At 35.2% G+C, this 24,464-nt stretch overlaps 1 protein-coding gene across 2 annotated transcripts in view; it reads right to left on the minus strand.

Moving 5' to 3' along the window:
- LOC142351456 (uncharacterized) overlaps window positions 1-24,464 on the minus strand; it is a 285,637-nt gene that overhangs the window by 26,338 nt on the left and 234,835 nt on the right. For both annotated transcript variants that reach the window (XM_075403485.1, XM_075403476.1), the window contains 2 exons: window positions 23,391-23,487; window positions 18,166-18,247 (listed from right to left, as the gene is read on the minus strand). In XM_075403485.1, coding sequence (XP_075259600.1) covers window positions 18,166-18,247; window positions 23,391-23,487 — 179 coding nt within the window. The remainder of the gene's footprint in view (window positions 1-18,165; window positions 18,248-23,390; window positions 23,488-24,464) is intronic.

Genomic DNA, 24,464 nt, shown 5'->3' on the forward strand with positions numbered 1-24,464 from the left:
GATAATGACCAACAAAGCAAAAAAGAGACAAACCAAAGAAAACTATCAAAAATTGAACTTTGAAAACCAGAAGCGCAATCTATGTGACCATCAGAACTACAACCCGATAACCAAACCAAAGCAGATCATAGATATTTGAAGGTGGCAAAAATACTTTCTGCCAGGACTAAATAGGCACCCTACTATAAGGTCAATAGGGTTTGATTGTTATTCTTGAGGCTAAGTAAAAAATGATATTAAAAACAATCAAGACAAAAAAACCAACTCAGACGATTAATACGATTTATCATATTGACCTCATTAGCTACCGACGACAATTACAATTAATAAGATTAAGTGATAAAAGAGTAAATTCTAATAAAACTTAAAAATTCAGTAACATTTTAGAAAAAGAAAAACGTCAGGATAAATAAACAACAGGTCAATTCGTTTAAAATAGGCGTCCTTAGAAACCGATAAGACTTGCAATTAAGGAGACTAAGAGATAAGAAAACAAATTAAGCGAAAAAATTCCAATAATTTTTCCTTAAAATGAAAAGCAAAGTATTAGAAAAAATTATTTTCGAATCGAAATAAATTTATTGATTAAAATTGTTGATATTAGCAGTATACCATAATTGTCCTTATTGAAATGAAACGAAAAAAAAAGACTTGAAAATCATTAGACATAAACTCAAACACTTGATTAGATTAATTATGCGTCATGATCAACCAATGATACTGTCATTATGACGATGATAACACAACAGAGATATTATTACAAAGAGAGCATACATCGAAATTTCAATAAAATTTTTTGAGATTTGAGAACAAATAGTGTCAACGTTAAAACAGCATTAGTTTCCCTTCAATGAGTTGAATCAACTTTAAATAAGCTTAATTAGAAAACATATGTTTCATTTTCATAGTTCTTAAGCGAAGAAACACTGAAAACAGAAATCAAATTTCCACACGTGAAAAAAAACTCCTTCAAAAACCTAAAATTTGTTCAAATATAAACTCCTGAATTAAAATAAAGGTATTTTGAAAAAAAAAATCACGCGTTAAAGCTAGACGCTTTTTTGCCCATACTCCAACCCAATTGAAATTACCATTCCAATTTGATTTCTCTTTGAGGTGAAAGGATGGCAAAAACTGTGAAACGTTATTAAAAATGACATAACAGGACATTTCCTAAAATACAATCGCAAAACTTGAATGCAAAATTAGAACCACTGTATTTGAAGCCTATCAGTTTTAGCATTGGCAGCCAAAAAAAACCAACAGCCTCAAAAAATGAGAAAAACATAGCTGGCAGTCTACACCAAAATAGGTGAAATAGCTTTGTAGATCTGCAGTCTCTCGCAGAAAAAAAATAGTAAAAAAGACAGACCAAAAAAACGTCTTTTCATTGAAGGCTGATGTGTTGTTTTTTGATTAAAAATCTGTATAAGTTTTTGCTGCCTCAAATAGTTGCTCTCTAATAACCTTCATTTGGCGTGACACACACCCATTTGACCTTATGTCTTTGAACAAAAGTAAATAAAAGTCAATTTCAACGTGACGAAGTCATTTTTGGGAGTTAGGTAAGTCAAATATGACCCAAAAATTTAGTCACGCAAATCGACAAAAGACTCGCTCCACTAAGAGCGAGAAATGATGTCACGCACGCAATTCAGTTGAAATTGAATGAACGAATGAACAAAAAGCAGATTTGAAGTGGCTGTGACGTCATATGGTCGTAACAAAAATCGCCGCGACGACGAAATAAAAAAATCCAAGAGACGTCCATTAATAGCCCCAGTTATCGCTGTGCGTCTATTAATAAAACAATCAAACAAATGACAAAAATATAGCCTTTTCCTTGGAGGTCGAATTGCAAATTCTGAAAACTGAAAAATTGCAAAGTTTAACAAAAATTTTGCAATAATCTTATGTTTTACCATTCTTTTGTCTCCTGAAACTGTCCTGTAACTTGTTTGCAAGACCTACGATGTTCAGTGGCCCTTGAATCTTGATAAACACAGAATTTGGCAAAAAATGAAAATGATGCCAAATCTTAAGGAAGTGCTGCTAAAGTTCGTGATATAAAATTGTTCAAATTCGCTTCATTTTCTCTAGAAACCATCCAGTAAGCCAATTTCACCAAAAATTTCACCAAGCAATAAACTCGGAACATGATAACTCTAGGTTGACTCGGAACATGATAGTAATATTCAGAAAAACTAAAGAAAAAATAAAATTTTATCAATCCACAAATAAAATAAAAAAAAAATCCCAATAAAAATTTCAATCTACAGTTTTCATAATATCAGGTTTTGAAAAAGTAATTGCTGAAATCCGAAAATCAGATCTTTTAAACCTTTCCATTGCCTCTGGAAGTTATGCAGCAATATGTTATTCAACCCTAGAGGATAGTCTTTGGTTACTGGGAATAGAAAAACTCAAAAAAATAACATAAATTGTCAAAGAACATAAGAAAAACTGCGCTAACTGCGTGCTATGCTTATGCTTACCAAAACAAACAGCTCCCAAAATGGTCATAAATGAAAACCATCTCTTCAGATAGTTGATAAGACCTTTATCAACTCTGACAAACGTCAATTTACGACCGATTAAACGAAAAAATCAAACAAAATTAAGGCTTGCTCAGCTGCTGCACTACTCTAAGCACTTGAAGGACTACTAAAGCCCACTTTGATCCTCTATTCAATCTTAATGCCCGCTGGAATTTACCTGTTTATCTTGTTTTGAAAGATCAAAGTCATTGAAAAATGAGTGAAAACATCTTAAAAAAACCCAACGCCCCAAAACAATTCAAATTCTTTGAATTGTAAGAAAAAATTAGAAGCGCTATTATAGCTGGCTGAGAAGATAAGAGCGGCTATTGTTGAACTTTGCATTATATGATGGGATCGTATTGTAAAGTAGTAACATGAAAAATGTTCAAAAGCACTATTTTCTGAAAAACTATATCGGAAGCACATTCTCGTAAACATTTTAAATTCCACGTACTTCGTTTTCGTATGAGTCACTGCTTATTCTTTTCACTTTTAATTGTTCTACATTTTCGATAACTCGATATTGCTTATACTGACGGATAAAACCTTCATAGCTCTTGATCCTTAAGCAGACTAAGTTGAACTGATTTTTCGTGGGAATCGACGTAGTTGTGCTCACGAAAAACTCTCTAAACTCTAGCTGAATTTTTTCCGTGACTACATGTCGTATTTTAAAGTTTAAGTAAATATGATTGCTTGAAATAAATTCAAATGCACTGACTCAATGTTTAAGAAATGGGCTTCAAAAACAAGCAGTTTCCCGTATAAGTTTGCTATTTGAACGTTAATTCTTTTGTTAAAGAGTGTTAACTCAAAACTTCTTCGTGCTATTTTTTCTCAGACTTCCAAATAATCATGATTTACTTTATGGTCAGTGTGATGTCCTAAATGTCATTTAATAAATTTTTGTTATTTAGTTTAAGTAAACTTAATTGAGCACAATTTTCATCTGATTTTTGGTGGTAAACTTCATTTGGAGTGCTCAAATTAGTTAGCTTTGTTACAACTCTGAAACAAGATTTTTTGAAACAAGAACTAGAATTCACGCGCTCAATTCAGTTCAAAACCCCCCTAAACAGGAATAACAAAAAAGTCCGACAGGGGCGTTGTGTGAGTAAAAGCTTTAAAATTCGTTTACGTAACTATGTAACTATTGAAAAACGATTCAATTTTGTGAGGGCGTAAATGTGTCTCAACGTCTTACTTACAAAGTGCGCTTTTTTTACGATCTCTGTAATGCTTTCTTTATCAGCACTGTAATTCCTGCTACATAAAATTTGACATTTAACTTTTTTTTTCAATTATGGCATACAAAACGTATTCAATATACTGCTGTATATCTAGAAACATATTTTTCAAACTAGTAAAACTATAAAGAAAACTTGGAGTTGGCTTTACGCTCGCACTGCTCTTTTAACTATTTCTTTATTCATTAACGCTCGCACTGCTCTTTTAACTATTTCTTTATTCATTATAAACGCCTTATAAAGTTCTCATAACTAATTGAGTTGATTAGCTAAGATGGTTCATCAGCCAACGCATGTTTTGATCAACGCGACCAAAAGCTTCAGGTGGTTAAACACCTTTTATCATCTACGATTTCTAACAGAAGCTAATCTAAGCTTGTATGTTTACAGTATGAATAACAAAAAAACGTGAACAACCTTTTTAAAAGTCTTCTTGGCTCTGTTTTGCATTTTTGCTTAATGGCCTAGCTGATGAAAAGGTAAACACTCATATTCAAAAGTCACTTGATATTTTGCCTTTTACAATAAACAAGTCGGTCTTTCAAGAGGCTAGCAAATCTCAAGCGTTCACTCGGTCGCAAATTATATAAGTATTGTATATTTGTATATACTTTCGTCGATTCGAGATACCATCGGAAATTCTGAAGCTAGACTTCTCATGTTCTAGAATAGCGCTCGCTCTTCTTAAATTTAGTTATAAAAACACAAAAAATTTTGAGCTAAATCTTATCGAAATCTAATACTAGCGTGATTAAAAGATGGAAAGTAAGAAACTGGTTGACAAATCAATTAACGGAGGGAGGTTCAAATATTCAGTGGGAGCCGAGGCAAAAGTTTGGATCGAGAAACTGCCGCCTTTTAGCCTCTCAAGAAACTCCAAAATCAAGCGATCACTCAGGTGCGTTCAAACATGTACCAGGTGTCTTTGTATCTCGTTTGACATGGATCTCAAAACTCCTAGAGGAATCGCGGAACTTCTGATGAAGTTGATCATTGTACTAGTCCTGTCGCTTCTTGTTTTGGATGGTTTAGCGCATGACAAGCGTCTGCACTCAATTGTGAAATCTTTGGAGAGTTCAGATAGCATCCCAGGCCGTGTGTTGGGAAAAATTGATAGCGAGATCTGGTCATACCTTGTGTATAGCGGCAAGCCATGTCAAATGTTAGAAGAAAGTAAAATGAGGTATGGCAATATTACTATAGTACGAATAGTAGGGCCTAGTTTGCCTCCTTTACAGAGCCCAGATCAACAGAGCTACAACCTCGAGCATATATTACGTAATGAAATAGAAGTGCAAATGTCTTCAGCCTGTATTAGGCAAGTTTGGGTGATCACGTGTATGTATAACAAAACAGAAGAAGCGAAAATTAGGAAGAGTTTGCAAAAATTCAATCAAGAGTTTTACAAAGTGCCCGGATGCACAGAAGATGAATCGAGCAAACTTCTCGAACAACTCAAAGATGTGAACTCTGCACGCAATTTTGGAATATCGAAAGCTTTAATGCAACCCACCGATTGGGTTTTGCCCCTGGACGGAAATATTTTTCTTCCAGCTGACGCCCTGGAAAAAATAGTCCATGGTCTGATAGTAGATGACTATCTCGGGCATAAAATTCATGTGATTCCACTGTTCCGAGTTCTAAGATGCCAGACAACTTTTTTTGACAATGACTTTGAAATAGACTCCGAGTTCCAAAATTCGTTTGTGCAACTTTCAAGACATTATCCCGTTATAACGGACAACTTGTCACGTAAACAGGAGGGCCAAATAGCCGTGTCCACCGATCTGGATAACATAGAATCTTTCTTCTCTCCGGAAGAAAAATACAGTCATAGGTCCAAATTGGGTTTGATAGCACGACTAAAAGAAGGCAAAAGTCGGTATTTACGTTGCGGTGCTGCTGCGGGCCTCGAACATGAGAATAATACAGAGGTTTCGATGCTGTTTCATGTCCACACTTGCGGATACGCAGTCCGATTGGTCTACTGGCCGAAATATGACGAGTGCCCTTTCATCGAGAAGCCAGTGTTGCCGGAACTAGCCATGAACAGGTTCAATCTGAAGAAGCATAAAAAAGAAGTTACTAAGAGGGCAGATGTCAACTCTCGAGCAAGGTCTCATCTGAGAAAGAAGTCAGTGAAAAGACTTGAGTCCACGATGCACGCACGGCACATATTAGAGGAGGCGGAATTAAACTTTTGGGCTGAGTGACGATGAAGCGCATTTTGATTTGCTCATGATTCAAACTGCAAACAATTTTTGAAACAAATTTGATACCGGATTTGATCTTATTAGGTACTAGGGTAGCTCATAGCAAGTTTTGCTAGAAAGTGTCAGCAATTGTCAGTGAATTTGAGGGAGTTGCTTTCAACTTGTATATAATATTAACGCATTAACTACTTTAATTTTTGGGCAAAATTGATAGCCCGAGAGATTGTTTAATACTTCGCAATTAACATAAATCTATTTCGTATACCAAAAGTTGTCAATTTTTTCTTCTATCAGTGTGCCGTCTTGTTTCATATTTTGTACGAAATCCCTAGAAACTGATTAAAATTTTAGCGTTTCTTTTTTAAACCAGAAGAGAAGTTTGCACTTTAAGGAAGAGGACCGGAGGCTTTGATCAGACTGACTCGGGTTGTGCCCCGAGCTAAAAGTGCAACCCGTGGACAGCGTCTGGTACTAAATCTGAAGCGTCGATATACTCTGATCACAGCCAGTCAATAATCTGGATAGTTTGATCAGAGCTGAAATGGGTTCTGTTTTTAACCCTAGTGTTTCTTAAGGCCCCCTTTACAAATCATGTGTTGTTATATAGCCCGTTACTATGCAGAAAATAACACGTGCGCCTGGGGCTGTAAAATTTATATATACCCCCTAATGTTGGGGGGGGGGGACTCAATAGATTTGGTCTCTCATCCATTTCCATAACAACGAGGGTCAAAACCTCGACACGAGGTCATGTGATTTGCGAAGGGGGTGAGGAGCAACTAACGGTAGCATGGCTAACAATTAGCATCTAAAGTGTAGCAGCCCTGTGATGGAATGAATCTATTTATTATTTAGGGTTGAAGTTCATGGTTGTTTTCTTTCACAACGGTCTTTTCGGTGATATCTTTAGCCTCATTAGTATGATTAAACAACAGTTCCCGGAAGTATGAACTGAAATATAATGTCTGGAGGGGCGTACCCTCCCAAAGGATAATTCCATGGTCTGGACCATGCTTTTTGACGTCCTAATTCACAGATTAGTAAGTCAATTTTGATCAACGATACAAAAGTAGAATAAAGCGAAAATATCAAACGTTAGAAGGAATTTCTTCGGTAAATAACACAATGAAGATAAATATACATCAAAGCAGTTGCTTAGCATATACGCGACAAACCAAATTGTTCAACGAATAAATTTAAACTATAGTTGGGAATTTTGCACCCTAGGAGAAGAAAGATACAATGGTGTAGTAAAAGAATTCGCATGAGCGCTAGACAAGAGATTATCCGCCAGAGTAAGCAAACATAATAGCAATTATGCAACATAAACATATCTAATCCATTTAAGCAAAGGTACTTGCAGCGAAGTTTAACACTATATAAGAACTTTTAAAATCATTGAAACCAGAACTAAAATCGCCACACGTGGAAGTAATGGCCGATTGACTCTGCTTGAAGTCACTGAGAACTTCTGGCGTTTATCTAGAACCGCGAAGCGGTTCAAGATATTAAGTCACAGAATTTCGAAGCAACTTCTGGCATTTTAACTTCTGGCACTGCAGACTTTCGGCATTTTAAAATGTGCACGTGAGTGTTTTCAACCCACCTTCTCTCTCACTCTCAAAAAGCCATTTGATCAAACATCTACTTCTCACTTCTCTTCTAAAGCAATTTAACACCCTTGAACTACACGCCTTTTGCTCTCTTTAATACTGCAGCATGATTCAAACCACTTTGCCCAATAAAACCATAAAAGTTATTTTAAAAATGCAGATAGTTTATTAGTGTGTGTGTGGGGGGGGGGCTGCGGCGGCGGTTACGCTTTGAGTTTTAAGGTGGGCTTAACGTCTAAGTGGAAGGGGTTGGGGTAGACAGCTTAGCGGGGGGCGGTGTAATGTAAGTGGGTGTAGGGGGTGGGTAGGTAGTGACGGACAGGTAGTTGCGTGGATAGGGGAGGGGGTTGGGTCTAGTTAGGTGATGGGATATGTAGTTGGGGCGTAGGGGTGGGGTAGGTAGATGGTGGAGAAACTAATATGCTCAAAAACTTCTCAAAATGAACTTACGATCTCTAATAGTACCTGGAAATCCGAACTACCATATTAAAGAAACAAAGCTACTGCTAAAAAGCAATGTTCGAAAACAAAACAACAGGGCTGCCAGAAAGCTAGAAACTAGCCGCAAAGGCTTTGTAGATATGCTGTCTCGAAAAACAGTAAAAAGGAAGGCAAATGCACAATATTTTCTTTTAAGATTTTATTTTTTGATTAAGAATCTGTAAAAATTATTGCTGCTTCTATTACCTGCTCTTGAAAATATTTCAACAACAGTGACACACACACTCAGATGACCTTATCGCTTTGAATCAAAGCTAAGAGAAATCAATTTTAGAGTGATTAAGTCATTTGTGAGAGTGAGGTAAGTCACGTGTGACCAAAAATTTAATCATAAGAATGAAAACATAGCAGGACAAGTCCTGAAACACAATCCAAAAAATTGAATAAAAAATTTAAAAGTACTCTACCTGACCAGCAGATCAATTGAGCAATGCCAGTCAAAACACAAACAAAATCATCTCAGAAATTTGGTAAACTAAAACAATCGAACAAACTAAACAAAACTATACTCATTGCTATTACTTTTTAAGCTTTTAAAACGCAGGCAAAATTTGATCCCCAAAATACCTATTTCAAAAGACTGCTCAAAACCAATTTTTGTCTCTGAAGATGGTCCAGTATTATATCTGCAAGACCAAAAACATAATACACTAACGTCGGGCGAATTGCTCTCAAACAACCGGCAAGCAGTTGGCTTTGTCAGTAGCTAGCCACGGTTTAGTGAGGCTAGCCTTAGCTTGATTCGTCTCCCGGAACTTCTAATTTTCTCGCTTTGATAGTAAAACATACCCGGCAGATTGCCGGAAAATAGCCGCCGTTGATTCCAATAAGCATGATTGCGATTTAACCAATAGAAGTCATTGAAAAAAAACAGACTTTTGTACAAAAGAAGTTTTTATGTCCGATTTATTTTGATGGCATTTCGTAATTGAACATACTTCTGTTTCTTAGAGAGAGGCCACAGGGGCTACTATCAATTTCAATAAGCATAAGAGACGGTAACTAAGACTTATAGGAACCACGTTCAAATAGCGGGCATCTAAAATTGGGCTTTATGGGTTTATCCCGTTTCTTTTCCTGACTTCAATTTTTTATACTGACTCTGTTCCATTTTAATTGCTTTGCTGAGCAACTGATGTTCAAATTCCTTTTTAGCAGAATGAGAGAAGAGAGAAACTAGCCTAGAGAAGTCAAAAAGATTTCACGCAAAATGTCGAAAAAGCGGCAAAATTGTAAAGCGAAAACAAAGAAGTAAAAAAACAGGAGCGCTATAATAGCCAGCTGAGAAGATGAGGGCGGTTATTAATAAATCAATTTAAAAACTTATATTTTAAAAACTTGCAAAATATTGCAAAGTTTAAAAGAAAGGCTTCCAGATTGGGGTTCGACAACCGTGGAGTGGGGGCAATAGCTCAAGAGGGGAGTGTGGGTGCAAAAGTGGGGGTCAACAGTGGGGGTGTATTCAATCTCACAGAACCGCCCTCCGCACCATAGTATAGGTCTACAAAACAGTTTGAGCTGAAATAGAGCTGAAAAACTCTGAGAGCACTTATTGCCCGCTGGGCGCTACCTGTTCATCCCGTTATTGAGGACAAAAAGTCAAAAACGTCAAACAAAAAATCGTACAATCGAAAAATCGAATAGAAAGACCGCCAGGACTAATATAATTGCTACAAACTTTTTTTGCGAACAATTGAAAATATTCAATAATTTCCTAATAAAAACTTCAAATTTTATCAGAAAATAGAACTTCGTTCTATAAAAACGTTGAAAACCGTTCTATTGTCCCTGGCAACTAAGTCTTAAAATGCTATCAAGCCCTGGAAGAGGTTACATGGCTACTGAGTCACGAAAAACAGTAAAATACAAATGTTTTCAAAAAAAAAAACTTGAAAAGAAGTTCAAATTTGATTAAAAAAAATGTTTTTTTTTTAAAACGTTGAAAACTGTTCCATGCCCCTAGCAACTATATAATAACCTACAACAAACAATCGAACCCTGGAAGAGGTTCTCTGGATACTGAGGCAGGAAAAAAGAGTAAAAGACAAATGTTTTCAACAAATTGAAAAAAATTTTCAAATTTTACCAAAAAAATTCTCATGAAATTGAAATGTTAAAATGTTGTAAACAGTTTCATTGACACTAAAACTCATGCAGTAAATTTTTAGCGGACCATAGAATAGGTTTTCTGGCCCTTGAGGCTGGACAAAATTTGAAACAATTGTAGTTTTAATTTTAGAAATTGCTAAAGTTCGAGATAATAAAAGATAACAAAATATTGAAAACGATTTCATTGTTGACAGAAGCTACGCAGTGTCCTATTGTTAAACCAAAAAGGAGATTCCCTGGCCCCTGAGGTTGAAAAAGCTCAAAACAAGACAAAAATTCAAATAAAACAAGACAAAAATTCGAATAAAAATTCAAAAATTCAAATAAAATAAATTGGCTGTAACAAGTAATTTTGTCTCACTGACCTTCATCAATTTTTAGAAAAAATTAACTTAAATTAACCAAAATGACCGGTTAACCTTAAATTAAGGCGATCCTAACAGCTGCACCACTCCAAGCACTTGTAGGACTACTAAAGCCCACTTTGGGCTTGTAATGAAACTTAATGCCGCTGGGCTTTACCTTTTTGTTTATCCCGTTTTGAAAGATCAAAGTCATGAAAAAAGAAGATTGAAAACATCTTACAGAAAATTTAAAAAAGGCAGAGCACCAATAGAATTCAATTCTTGGATTTTTTTAAAAAAAAACAAAGCGCACCAATAAAATCCAAATTCTTTGGATTGTAAAAAATTCACCCCACAGAGAGTGAAAAACGAAAACACGCACGCACTGCATTTGAAATTGCATGAACGAATGAACAATACCCAATATGAACTTATTGTGAGGTCATATGGTCGTAACAAAATGCAGTTCAAAACCTGTCAAATGTGAAAAATTGCCATCAGGTCCAAATTTACACAATGACAACCAACAAAGGTGCTGACTTGCCTTGTCTTTTGTTTTGTTTAAAAATATTAATTTGGTTTTGCGCAAAGAACACAAATTCGGGAAATAATCAGCAAAAAGCCCTCCTCCGATTCACTCAAAATCTCATATGATCATTTAAGTTTCAACATACGCAAACACAAATAGTTGATTGCCGGAACAGCAGCCCATTAAGCGAGTCTGAAAATACATACAGAAACGGACATAGAATTGAACAGATGGAGTCACCGACACGATGAAACAAAAAAGACTAGAGTTGATCTAACTGCTGTTGAACGACTGGCGAGGCAAATTATTTAGAATGGATTATACATAAGAAAACTTTGTTGATGATTTTAACTTCACTGCGTTTTTTTAGATTTTGGTACATCATAGTTTTACGATGCGTTAATCGTAACAGGATTCATTACTTAGGAATTTTCTTTTGACATGGAAAAAACTAAGAATAATCTTAAACTACTTTTATTTTGATGTTATTAGTCATTTAGAGGGGTCAATATTAGTCCACGGAGGTCATTTTTTATGAAACGATTTTTCATGCCAGGCGTTTTAAAAAAACCTTTTACATTTATTGATTGTAATGAATGATGTTATGCACATAACAAAAAGTTCTTGAGAGTTTTAAAATGGTGAACACATTTTTTATTTTGAGGGTTGCGGCATAATGTAGTACAAAAATTTAATACAAAAACAAATGAAATCGTAAAATATCAAATGTCAGCGTACAACTTTGGAGAAAAGTGACAAATTGAGCGTGTATCTTTGCCAAAATTTTGATCATTTTTTGAAGTCCTTGACAAAACGCTGGTATTTACGAAACTTAGCAAAAAATTATGACAAAGCCGCTGTTGACGCACTTGGCGCGTTCGGGATAGAAACATAGCAACACAAAAAGAGAGATAGAAATTAACAATTTTTTTTCTAAGGGTGTAAAAGTGTTCGAATTTGTAGTGCAGTTTCAGTTAGATTCTAAAATTATACTTAATTCAGCTTCTAAATGCTACCATCTTAATACTAATGTCAGCTGGCAATTGCTCCAAATTAACAAGTGGGCTTTATCGGTTTATGCCGTATCTTTTCTCTGTTACTCTGTTTTACTCTGTTCTTTTGACGTTGACCGTTTTCGCTGCTTTGCATAATTCAATGAGTGAAAGAAATTGAAACCCATTCAGTTGAAACAGCAACTGAAGTAAGTCATGAGTCAAACATGAAAATTTTGACTTATGTAAAACAAAAAACGTGATCAAAAATTAAAGCGAGGGAAAGAAATATAGCAGGATATGTCCTGACACAATTCACAAAAAAAACCCATTGTTGAAGAAAAACAAAAATCTAAAACATAGCCGGCAGATTGCCGGAAAATAGCCGCGATAGACGTTTGGGGCCTTCCGTGAATTGAAACAAATAAAGAGATTAGATAGACAGATCGACCACCAGTCCTTTATTAGACCACTAGCACTAGACTTTTTGGATTAGCTTTGGACTGTCATTTTTATGAGACACATAAGCTATTAGGAGAAAGCCCTAATAGGGCTTTACAAAATTAGGATCTCTTCCATTTGTGCCCCCTCAGCTTACTGGGCGCATATTATTTGCACCCCTCAGATGCACGTGCAATAGTTTTTACATAATGACTTACTATGTAATGGCACATGCTCTGTAACTGGGGGGGACATAACGTACTAGGGGCACAAACGGAGAAGATCCCAAAATTAATATTCAAAATCAATCCCTCAAGACTTCAGTAATCAAGAATTAGGGCATATATGTTTAGCACTACTTAGATGCACACTAATGACCTTTAACATGTAAATGTTCATAAAACTTAGAGTTCCATAAGTGAGTTCAGAAGTCATTTTTTTTGAGTGAGGTAGGTCATTGAAAAAGTCCATTCCAAGAAGTCAGGGTAGGACGAAACAAAAATCTGTTAGACGAAGTAAAAAAACATAGCAAGATATGTCCTTAAATACAATCCAAAGAATTGAACTAATTACTGATTACTAATGAGAACCTGACCAGCAGATCAATTGAACAATCCCAGCAAAAAGACAATCTCAAAGTTGACAAACTAAAATAATCAAACAAATTTAATAAGAAAATAATCATGGATAAAACTCTTGAATTTTTTATCATGACAGCCAAATATAATACAATTCAATAAACTCATTTACTCATGCATAAGAGATGAAAGAGACTCCACTAAAGGTAGACAAACTCGAGAAATTTGACGAACGCTTCAATAAAACTGACAAGTGCAAAAATTAAAGAAAATTTCGCGGCAACAAGATGGTCAAAATCATTTTTTTGGTCTGTGGTGTTCTGCCATATAACCCACCTTTAAGACCTAAAAAGTTTTGTTGGCCAGTAAAAATAGTTAAACTCAGAAATGGCAAAAAAATTTTAGAATTAAAAACCATTGAAAATTTTAACAAAATAGTGCTAAAATTCGTAATATTAACATCTTCAGAACTGTTTCAATTTCTCCAGAAACTATAGGATATTTTTATTTCAAACTTTAAAAAACTTCTCTGGCTCATAAAGGTCAATAAATTTGGAACATAACAATTTTCAGAAATACTAAAAAAAACAATTGTTTTTTATCAAAATTTTACAGAACTCATGTTATTAAGAAATTGATAACCAATCCATTACCTCTTGAAAAATGTGCAGTTGATTAATAATTGCCACTAGAAACTATGCGGTAAACTGGTATTAAACCATAGAGGAAATTCCGTGGCCTTTAATGATTTAGAAACCTAAAAAATGACAAAAATTTTCAAAAAAGCCAGCAAGTTTTATCAAAAAGTATTAAAAACTCGTTATGTTAAAATGTTAAAAAACCATTCCATTAACAGCAGAAACTATGCAGTAACATTTTATCAAGCCCTGAAGCAGGTTTCTTGAAACCTAGGGCTGAAAAAGCTCAAAAAATAACAAAAAAAATTTTAGAAAACTTTTTTAATTGTAAAAATTAGTATAAAATTGCGTGTTTATATTTGGAGTACCAAAACATATAGCTCGTAAAACGGTCAAAGAAAATAATTATGCCTTGGAAAAAACCTTTATCAACGTTTACAAATCTCAATTTTAGACTGGTCCTCCAAAAAAAATCGAAAAAGGGCACAAAAACGAAAAAAAAATTGAACATTTTGTGCTCGAAAACTCCTAAAAATGACCTTTTAGCCCTGAATTACGGCCTTCCCAGTAACTTCGCCACTCTAAGCAATTGAAAGACTATTAAACGCGTCTAAGGGCTTCTAATGAAAGTTGATGCCTGCTGAGTTTCACCTGTTTATCCCGTTCTGAAAGCTCAAATTCATGAAAAGTGTAAAAGCATCTTACAAAATTAAAAACATAGCCGGCAGATTGCCGGAATAGCCGCGAAAGATTACACCTGCGTGCCACATAATAGAGATAGAAACAGATACAGATTTAATTTGAAAAAAAAATCGACGCCGCTCAAAAAACTAGGCTAAATAACATTCAGCGATAAACCACAGAAGCCGCTTATTAGGGACCTTTACTGGACATATAAGTTTCTTTGACCTTAAACAAATTAAAATTAAACTTAAGTTTTAAAGTGCAAAAGTGGTTTTATTGAGTGAGGTGAGTCACGTATAATCAAAATCTAATCACGCAAATAACCTAAAAACTTTCGCTAAAGCGAGTGATAAATGACCTCACGCTCGCAAATGCCGTTAGTGAGAGGAAGAAGTCATTCACAAAATTTGACTTTTTCAGTTTTGCTGTGTGAACAAATGTAAAACGAAAAAAGAGCGTCAGACGACAAAAAAAAACATAGCCGGTAGAATACCGGAAACGACTCGAATCGTCGTGCAAAATAATCTCTACCCTAACTTGGACAAAATCAGAATATCGAAAAAAAAACATTAGAAATAACAAAAATAGTAGACCAATATAACATAAAAGCGTTAAAACTTATTCAGTTCAGGGGTGTGGGTAGGTGCTGGTGTGGGGGGGGGGGTTGGTAGGTGGGGGCAGGTAGTTGGTGGTGGGCGTGTAGGTAGGTGGGGTGGGGGGTAGGTATGTTGCGGGGGGGTAGGTACGTTGCGGGGGGGGGGGGGGGGGGTAGGTAGGTACGTGGGGGGAGGGTAGGTAGGTACAAGGGGTGGGGGGTAGGTAGATAGGTACGAGGGGGGAGGGAGGTACGTTAGGGGGGGTGTTAGGTACGTGGGGGGGGGGTGTTAGGTACGTGGGGGGAGGTAGTTTTTTTGGGGGTGTGGTGGGGTAGGTAGTTAAATGGGGTCAAATTTTATCAAATTAACCTCTTCACCTTGAATTAGAGACTGTTACCAATTGCTATACATTACAAACTAAGCTATTGTTAAAATCCAATCATCGAAAACAGAAGTCAACAATCAAAAACGGAGGTAAAAGATCGAATAGAAAGAAGTCCAAATTCAAGTCATGAACAAACTTGCTTTCTGCTAAAGAAAACCTGTAGAATATCAATACTCCTCATCGAGTCGTAAAAACCAAGAGCACCGCAATATAGCTACGCTCAGCTTACAGTTTTGCAGCTATAAAAAAAAGACAGAGTACCAATACAATCCAATTCTTAGATTGTAAAAAATTTAGGAGCGCTATAATAGCCGCCTGGAATTGGGGACGCGGTTATTAACTAGACTATGAATGGATTGGACAGTTATTTTTAGCAATAACTACCAAAAAATTGAAAAAAAGTGGGTCCAAAACGGATGTTAGACTGGTTAGAGAAAGCATTTAATTAATTACTGAAAAAAACACAATCTAGAAAGCAAATTTTTGTGCAAATACTGTTGCCTTACTATTCGTAAACTTAGAAACATAGCTGGCAGATTGCCAGAAAATAGCCGCAATAGATTCGTAGATCAGCAGTCTAAAAAAACAGTAAAAAAGACAGACCAAAAAAATTCGTCTTTTCATTGAAGGCTGATCTGTTAGATTTTGATTAAAAATCTGTATAAGTTATTCCTGCCTCTATTAGTTGATCTCAAATAACCTTCATTTAGAGTGACACACACCCATTTGACCTTATCTCTTTGAATTAAGAAGTGAATAAAAGTCAATTTCAAAGTGAGGAAGTCATTTTTGAGAGTGAGGTAAGTGAAAGTGTGACCAAAAATTTAATCACGCGCATGAACAAAAAACTCGGTCCACTAAGAGCGAAAAATGACGTCACACATGCATTTCAGTTGAAATTGCATGAACGAATGAACAAAAAGTGGCTGTGACGTCATATGGTCGTAACAAAAATCATGACGACGAAATAAAAAACATAGCAGGACAAGTCCTGACGTACAATTCAAAGAATTTTCATTGACTAAACAGAAAAACTAGACCTAGAATGGACTATGAGTGAATTGAGAAAACCATTTTAAAAAATAAGAACAAAAAAATAAGAAATAAACAGAAAATCAATGTCAAAATGCCGCATGTGAACAAAAAACCACTAGCGAGAAATCAAAATTTAATTCAAACAAAAAACTAGGCCTAAAATGAGCTGTGAATGGATTGGGAAAACCATTTAGAAAAAAATCCGATCCAAAAAATCGAAAAAACAGTAAATATTAGAGTGAAATTGCCGCATGTGAACAAAAAACCACTACATAGAAACCGAATTTTTGTTCAAACACCACTTTCGCACTCTACTTTAAAATTAGAGCGAAAAAAATTCACGCCGCAAAACCACTCGCTTTTTCGCTCCATTTCCTGTTTCGGAGTGACCAAAATCACTACTCCAATTTGACTTCAAAAATCATGAAAATGTGTGAACAGATCTTAAAAAAAAAGACAGCGCCCCAATACAATTCAAATTCTTTGAATTGTAATTCAAATTCTTTGAATTGTAAAAAAAAACCAAGAGAAGGCCAATAATAGCCCCAGCTATCGCTGTGCGGCTATTAAAAAAGAATTAACGCCGCAAAACCACTCGCTTTTCTGCTCCACTTCTTGTTTCGGCGTAACCAATATCATTGTTTCAATATGACTTCAAAATTTCACTGGTAAGGTGGCAGGTAGGTGCCAAATGATGGTCAAAATGCCGCTTGTGAACAAAATAACCAATAACGAGAATTCGAGATTTTGGTCAAAACCGTTTCATCTCGCTACTTTCAAATTACCCCTCATAACCACTCGCTTTCTCGCTCCACTTCCTGTTTCGGTGCGACCAAAATCACCAATTCAACATGACTTCAAATTTGATGAAAATGTGAGAACAGTTCTTCAATAAAGACAGCGCTCCATTACAATTCAAATTATTTGATTTGTAAAAAGTATAGGACTTAAATAAGACCCGTAGAGAGGTTGGCGGCTAATAAAAAAGCTAGATAAAAATTTACTAGATTTTAAGCGTTGTAGTTTTTAAATTTGTAGGCTTCTGTCAAATACTAAGTTAACTTTTATGTGACTGGTATAGACAAAATTTAGCCATTATTAACATAACTGACTAACGTCGAGCGAATTGCTCTCATACGCTATTCGAGTTGTTAGTTTTGGCAAAAGTCAGCTTAGACTTAGGAGAGGCTAGCAGTAGGAGAAGAGGTGCGCATAGCGGCAGAGGAGCGTTAGTGAAGGGTTCAAACCACAAAAAAATTACACGATGATTGCAGTAGCTTCAGTAGATTGCATTAGATCTACTCAGATCTGCTGAACCACTTAATGCCCTCAGTATTTTACTTTTTTATTTTATTCCAGACGAAAAATCGATCAAATGCTAAATCAAATTAAGAAAGACCGCGTGACTATTATAATTGATAAAAACTTTGTCTGAGATTAATTAAAAAGCTTGTCTGATAGACATAACAGAAGTTTCCGTTGCCAACTTGTTACGGTGTTATCATTCTTCAAGTCAATTGTTAGTTTTTGTAATGGCATTGTTGATTAAACTAAAAAACGATCAGATGAAAAATCGGCTGCACAAAAAAAGGACCGACATCTCTAATAAAATAGCTGGAAACCAATTCGTTTGAGAGGAATTAAAACTGCGAAAACTGAATCAACGATTTTGTTCGTTTAAAAGAGTTCCTACTCTGATGCCCCTTGACAATTAACTTACAGTATGATAGTGCCTAACATGAGGACCAGGGCTGGGATGTAGGAGAGCAAGTAGATATACGTCTCATCTGACTCGTAGCAAGCTAAAATAGGAGTATGATATACAACAAAAGAAAGTAACATCAATGTATTCAACAATTGTTTACTATAGTTACTCTTCATTGAGGAGTTCGACAATTGAGTGAACAAATGAGCAGTTATCATTCGCAACTTAGGACGTAGCTGGCATATTGCAAGAAAATAGCCGAGAGTGAGGTCAAACACTTAGTCACGCAAATGAACAAAAAACTCGCTCCACTAAGAGCGAAAAATGACGTCACGCACGCACTTCAGTTGAACTTGCATAAACGAATGAACAAAAGGCAGATTTGAAGTGGTTGCGACGTCATGTGGTCGTAACACGTGATCTTAAGGACGAAATAAAAAACATTGCAGGACAAGAACTGAAATACAATCCAAAAGATTGAATGAACAACTGAGAACTCATGAAACTGACCAGCAGATTAACAGGACAATCCCAGCCAATAAGACAATCTCAAAAGTTGAGAAAATAAATGATTCAAACAAACTAAGCAAAAAAATAGTCATTGCTAAAACTCTTGAAACTTTTGCCCCGAAAGCCAAATACCGAACCATTCAATATACCCATTAATTCACGCACAGGACTCGAAAGAGATTTCTTATCCACTAAAGGTGGATAAACTCGAGAAAAAAGACAAATTCTTCAAAAAAACTGATATGTGCAAAATTTAAAAGAAGTTTTGAAATTTTACGGAAATAAAATGTTCAAATCCATTCTCTGGTCTTTCGAGTTCTGTCGTGTAACCCATCTGCAAGGCCTAAAAACAATTTCGTCGGCGGTAAAAGTCGTTAATTTCAGAAAAAGACAAAAAAAATTAAGAAATTGAAGAACAGATGCAAATTTTAACAAAATCTTGCTATAAATTGGCATAATAACATCTTATGAACCACTTCATTTTCTACAAAGACTATCCAGTTTCTCCATTTCCAATCGGAAAGATCTTTTCTGGCTCATGAAGATCAATAAATTTGGAATATGATAATTTTCAGAAATAATGAAAAAAAAAATGAATTTTATCAAAAACTCGCGTAGGGATACATTACCTTTAACAATTATGCAGTAACTTATCCTCGAGACTAGAGTAGATTCCTGGTCTTATTGTGACGGTAATACTCGCTGGTTTAAAAGTCTCAGCAAACCTTGAACAAAATGCATGTTTCATTAGAAAAACCGCTGAAATTTGTGATATTAGAAATATGAACACTAGATCAAGGCCACTAGAAGCTATGCAGTATCCTAAAATCAAATTCTAGAGGAGGTTCCTTGATCCTAGAAGCTGGAGAAACCTAAAAAGAATAACAAACTAATTTCAGAAAACTTGAAAGATTTGGTAAAATTTGTAATATTAAAATGTTGAAAACCGCTCCAAGGCTAACAAAAATTACTATGTAACCTGTTATCAAACCTTACAGGAAGTTCTCTGAGGAGGTTTTTCTGGCACTTGGGGCTGAAAACTGAAAAATGACAAATTTTTTTTTATAAAGCTGAATAAATTTTAAAAGTTGGTTTAAATTTGCGTTTAAATTTGGAGTACCAAAACAAATAGCTCTTAAAATAGTCAAAAAAGTGATTACATCTTGTAAAAGAGCTTTATCAACTTATAAAAAACTGAAATTCAGACTGGTCGCGTAAACTACTCAAAAAATGAAAGAAAGCGAATTTTGGCCTCAAAAACTCATAAAAGTGATGTTTTAACCTTGTAGGACGGCCTTCCCAGTAAGTTCACTAATCTAAGCACTGAAGGGAATACTCAACGCGGCTAAAGGTTTATGAAACTTGATGCCCGTTGAGATTTACCTGCTTATCCTGTTTGGAAAACTCAAAGTCATAAAAAACGGTGTGAAAACATCTTACAAAAATAAAAAGAAACATAACAGGACAAGTCCTGAATTAAAGTCCAACGAATTGTGTTAGCGTTGGCTTGACAAAAAGTAAGCCGTATTGGATGTCCAATGAGATCAATTAGTTTGACACAATTGAGATTGAGCAATTCTATCACAAGAACAAAGCAAGTTGAATTACTAACGTCAGTTGAATTGCTCTCAGACAACCGGCGAGCGGTTGGATTTGTCAGTAGCCTGCCACGGTTTAGTAAGGCTAGCCTTAGCTTGTTTCGACTCTGCAAATTTTAGTTTTCTAGCCTTGTTAGAAAATAAATAAAAAAGTGGTATTTTAAAGATTTGTAAGGTTACCAGATTTCGCAGTGAAAAAATGTCTCTAGAGTTCTGTCAATTAACCCATTTGCAAGGATTAATAAGTTTTGTTGGCCGGTAAGGGTCGTTAAACTCAGAAGGGACAAAAATATTCTAAAATTTTGAAAACAGTCGCTAATTTTAACAAAATACTGCTAAAACTCAAGATAATAAAATCTTCGAAACAATTTCATTGTCTCAGGAGACTATCCAGTATCCCTATTTTATGCTTTAAAAAATTTTTCTGGCAGACAAGTATCCATAAACTTGGAACATGATAAAAGTTTCCGAAAATTTGAAAGAAGTTAATTTTTTTCAAGAAATTGCCGAATCTGGAGTAATTAAAATTGTGATAACCATTCAATTAGATCTAGAAATTGTAAAACAGCATAATATGAAACCTTGCAGGAGTTCTTTGAGCTCTTGATGGCAGAAAAATCAAAAAATTCAAAAATGTTTAAAAAACTTTAAAGAATTGCAAAAAAAAAAATTTTACAAAAATTGCTAAAATTTGTAATATTAAATCTTTAAAAACATTTTTTAGAAGTGATGCAGTAACAAAAGTTGCTAAAATTTGTGATATTAAAAAGTTGAAAACTATTACATGGCCTATAAAAATTTTTTACTTACCTATTATCAAACTTTAAGGATATTTTTCTGCCCCTTGGTCTGGAAAAACTTGAAAAATGAAAATAAACGTAAAAAAACTGAACAAAACGTAAGTTTTGAAAAAAATGCGACATTCGCGATGTTAAAATGATGAAAATCATTCCATTATCCCCAGAAACTATGTAGTAAACTTCTATCAATTCCTAGAGGAATTTCCTTGACACCTAGGGCTATAAAGCTCAAAATTGATCAAAAATTTTGAAATGCGTTAAAAAAATTGTGAAACTTATTATAAATTTGCGTGTTTTGGGTTGCTTTACCAAAACATATACGTCTTAAAATGGTCGTAAAAATTACTTACCTCTTGCAAAAGACCTTTATCAACTTTAATCAACCTCAATTTTAAACTGGTTTAAAAAAAACTTCGAGAAACGACAAGCATACCCGGCAGATTGCCGGAAAATAGCCGCCGTTGATTCCAATAAGCATGATTGGGATTGAACGAATAGAATATATTGAAAAAAAAGACTTTTGTACAAAAATATTTTTTAAGTCCGATTTATTTTAATGGCATTTCGTACTTGAATATACTTCTGTTTCTTAGAGAGAGGCTACAGGGGCTACTATCAACACCAATAAGCATTAGAGGTGGTAACTAAGACTTATAGGAACGACGTTCAAATAGCGGGCATCTAAAATTGGGCTTTATGGGTTTATCCCGTTTCTATTTCTGACTTCAATTTTTTATACCGACTCTGTTCATTTTGAATTGCTTTGCTTAGCAACTGATGTTCAAATTCACTTTTAGCAGAATGAGAGAAGAGAGAAACTAGCCTAGAGAAGTCAAAAAGATTTCACGCAAAATGTCGAAAAAGCGGCAAAATGGTAAAGCGAAAAAAAGTTTGACGAAGTAAAAAAAATACGAGCGCAATAATAGCTGGCTGAGAAGATGAGGGTGGCTATTAAAAAACACGAACAATTGCAACATTTTGTGCTGAAAAACACCTAAAACTGACCTCTTAACCTTAAACTACGGCCTTCCCAGTAACTTCACCGAACTAAGCGCTTGAAAGACTGCTAAAGGCAACTAAGGATCTCTAAAAAAGCTTAATGCACGCTGAGCGCTACTTGTTTATCCCGCTTTTAAGGCCAAAAAGTTAAATGCGTTAGACGAAAAATTGGTCAAGCGAAAAAATTCGCAAAAAAGAGAGCAAGAGGACTAGCATAATTGCTACAAACTTCGTTGAGAGCAATTAAAAACAAAAAAGACTACAAAATCAGATTCATCTTTAAATAAATGGTCAAAATAAAAAAACTACTTCTAAGAACTCGTGACACCAATTAAAATCCCTTCTCTCCCATTAATCGCAGATGAGACCTGTCGTTAATGAGGTTAGGTGACCGGATGTCATTAGGTTCACAACAAACCTGGAAAACTCAAAAATTCACTAATAGTTTTTTCTAAAAACGGGCAGCGTCTAAGTCAAAGAAAGCAATAGCTATGAATTGAAACGATTTCAAACAAAGAAGACCTTAAAGGAAACATAGAAGGCGTCAGATTTGAACAGAAACAATTTAATCGACTAAAATAAAAAAATAACCGCTTTTAGCGACCTATGAGAGATGCTATTAATGCGAATAAACTATAAGACAAGAAAACAAAACAACAACAAAATTTCAAAACTTAACTCATAATTTATGAGAAAAAGTAGTTTCAAAGTCATGAAAACTAATAAACTATTAACTCGGACCATTAATTAGGTTCTCTTGCGCCTCATTTTTAATCAATGAGACCTGTTATTGATGATGTTAAGGGAAACCAAGAGAAGGCCAATAATAGCCCCAGCTATCGCTGTGCGGCTATTAATAACGATTTTCACGACCGTTGTAAACAATCGTCTGTTTAGTACGGCGCCGTAAAATTTTTAGATAAAACCGAGTACGAAGAAAATTCTCGATCCGTTTTTACGGCCTCGATACTACCCCACAACAGTTATTCCGTAAAAAAACGTACTAATTCGTGCTCACTAGGCAAATTTAAGCACAATTAAGTAAAAATTCAGCCTGTTAAATATACTCTGGTGCTACATAGTTATCTAGCAAGAACTTCCAAGGGTTGGCATTCTTGTACGAACTCTGCTTTACTTTTACTTAGCTTAATAAGAATTTGTAAATCTGCCAGCAAAAAATGTAGCACGACGGATGCGTCCGAGTTGAGCCCAGATTAATTAAGTTTCAATATAAAACAGAGTGCAGGTATAATAACCTTCCTCGATAAACTACATATCAGATTTTGAATAACAACTCTGGCATGTCTTGGTTGTCCCAGTTAAGCATCCTTACCTCTAACAGTTTGGTCTTTGATGGCATCTAGGTAGCGACAGCCAATCTGGAAGTAGTAAGGAAACACCAGCTGATGAGTTATGGCTCCTCCTATGAACTGAAAAAAATGCAATCCTATAGTGCTGTAACAAGTATTGCATGGAAAAGTTAATGTTGATCGCATTGATATCAAGAGCAGAGTCGGGAAAAAACAAATTGTGAATAATTTGTAATCAATATCTCTTTACACATAGCGCTGATTAAACTAAAGAATTCTGATGAAAGCGCTCGTTATAATGATGAACTTGGTAGAAAACTTTTCTGAATTTGAGTAATCAATTATAAGTGTTTAACGAATGATAATCAATTTAGCATCGCATCATTCGTTCCTTAGAAGGAAATAACTGTTTGTACTGCTTCAGCTTTTGATATTTTTTGAAATTTCACCAAGGAGGATAGTTTAGATAGGTTTGAGGAACTTATATGGGATCAAAAATCTCGAAATGACCTTTTAACCATGAATACTACCATGAGTTCTTAATTACTATAGATTACAAACTAAGCTACTTTAAAAAAAGCAATATACAATGAGAAAGAAATCTATTTTTATTGAGAAATGTGGTTAGGTGAGGGACTGGCGTTGGGGACTAGTTGGGGGAAGGGGGGAGGTTAGATAGGTTGGAGGAACTTTTACAGGACAAAAATTCTCAAAATGATATTTTCACCTTAAATATTATCATCAGTTCTTCAGTACTATACATTACAAACTAAGCAACTTTTAATATCCACTGCTTGAAAACAGAAGCCAACGTTCTAAAACAGAAGCCAAGGATCGAAAAAAGTCAAAACTTAAGTCCTGACTTCAGCTAAATAAACTTAGCCGGTAGAATACCGGAAACGACTCGAATCGTCGTGCATTATAATCTGTAACCTAACCTTACCGAGATCAGAACATCAAAATAGACCAGAGAAAAAAACAAAAGTAGACCAACGAGCCACTATAAACTGTTTTAAAAATGCCGACAATTTTTTATGTGCGGAAGGGGGAGCTAGGTGGGGTGGGTGGGTAGATAGGTTGGGGAGGTGGGTAGTGCT

Source organism: Convolutriloba macropyga, chromosome 1, assembly GCF_964194025.1.
Source record: "Convolutriloba macropyga chromosome 1, txConMacr16.3, whole genome shotgun sequence".
Taxonomy (NCBI): Eukaryota; Metazoa; Xenacoelomorpha; order Acoela; family Convolutidae; genus Convolutriloba; species Convolutriloba macropyga.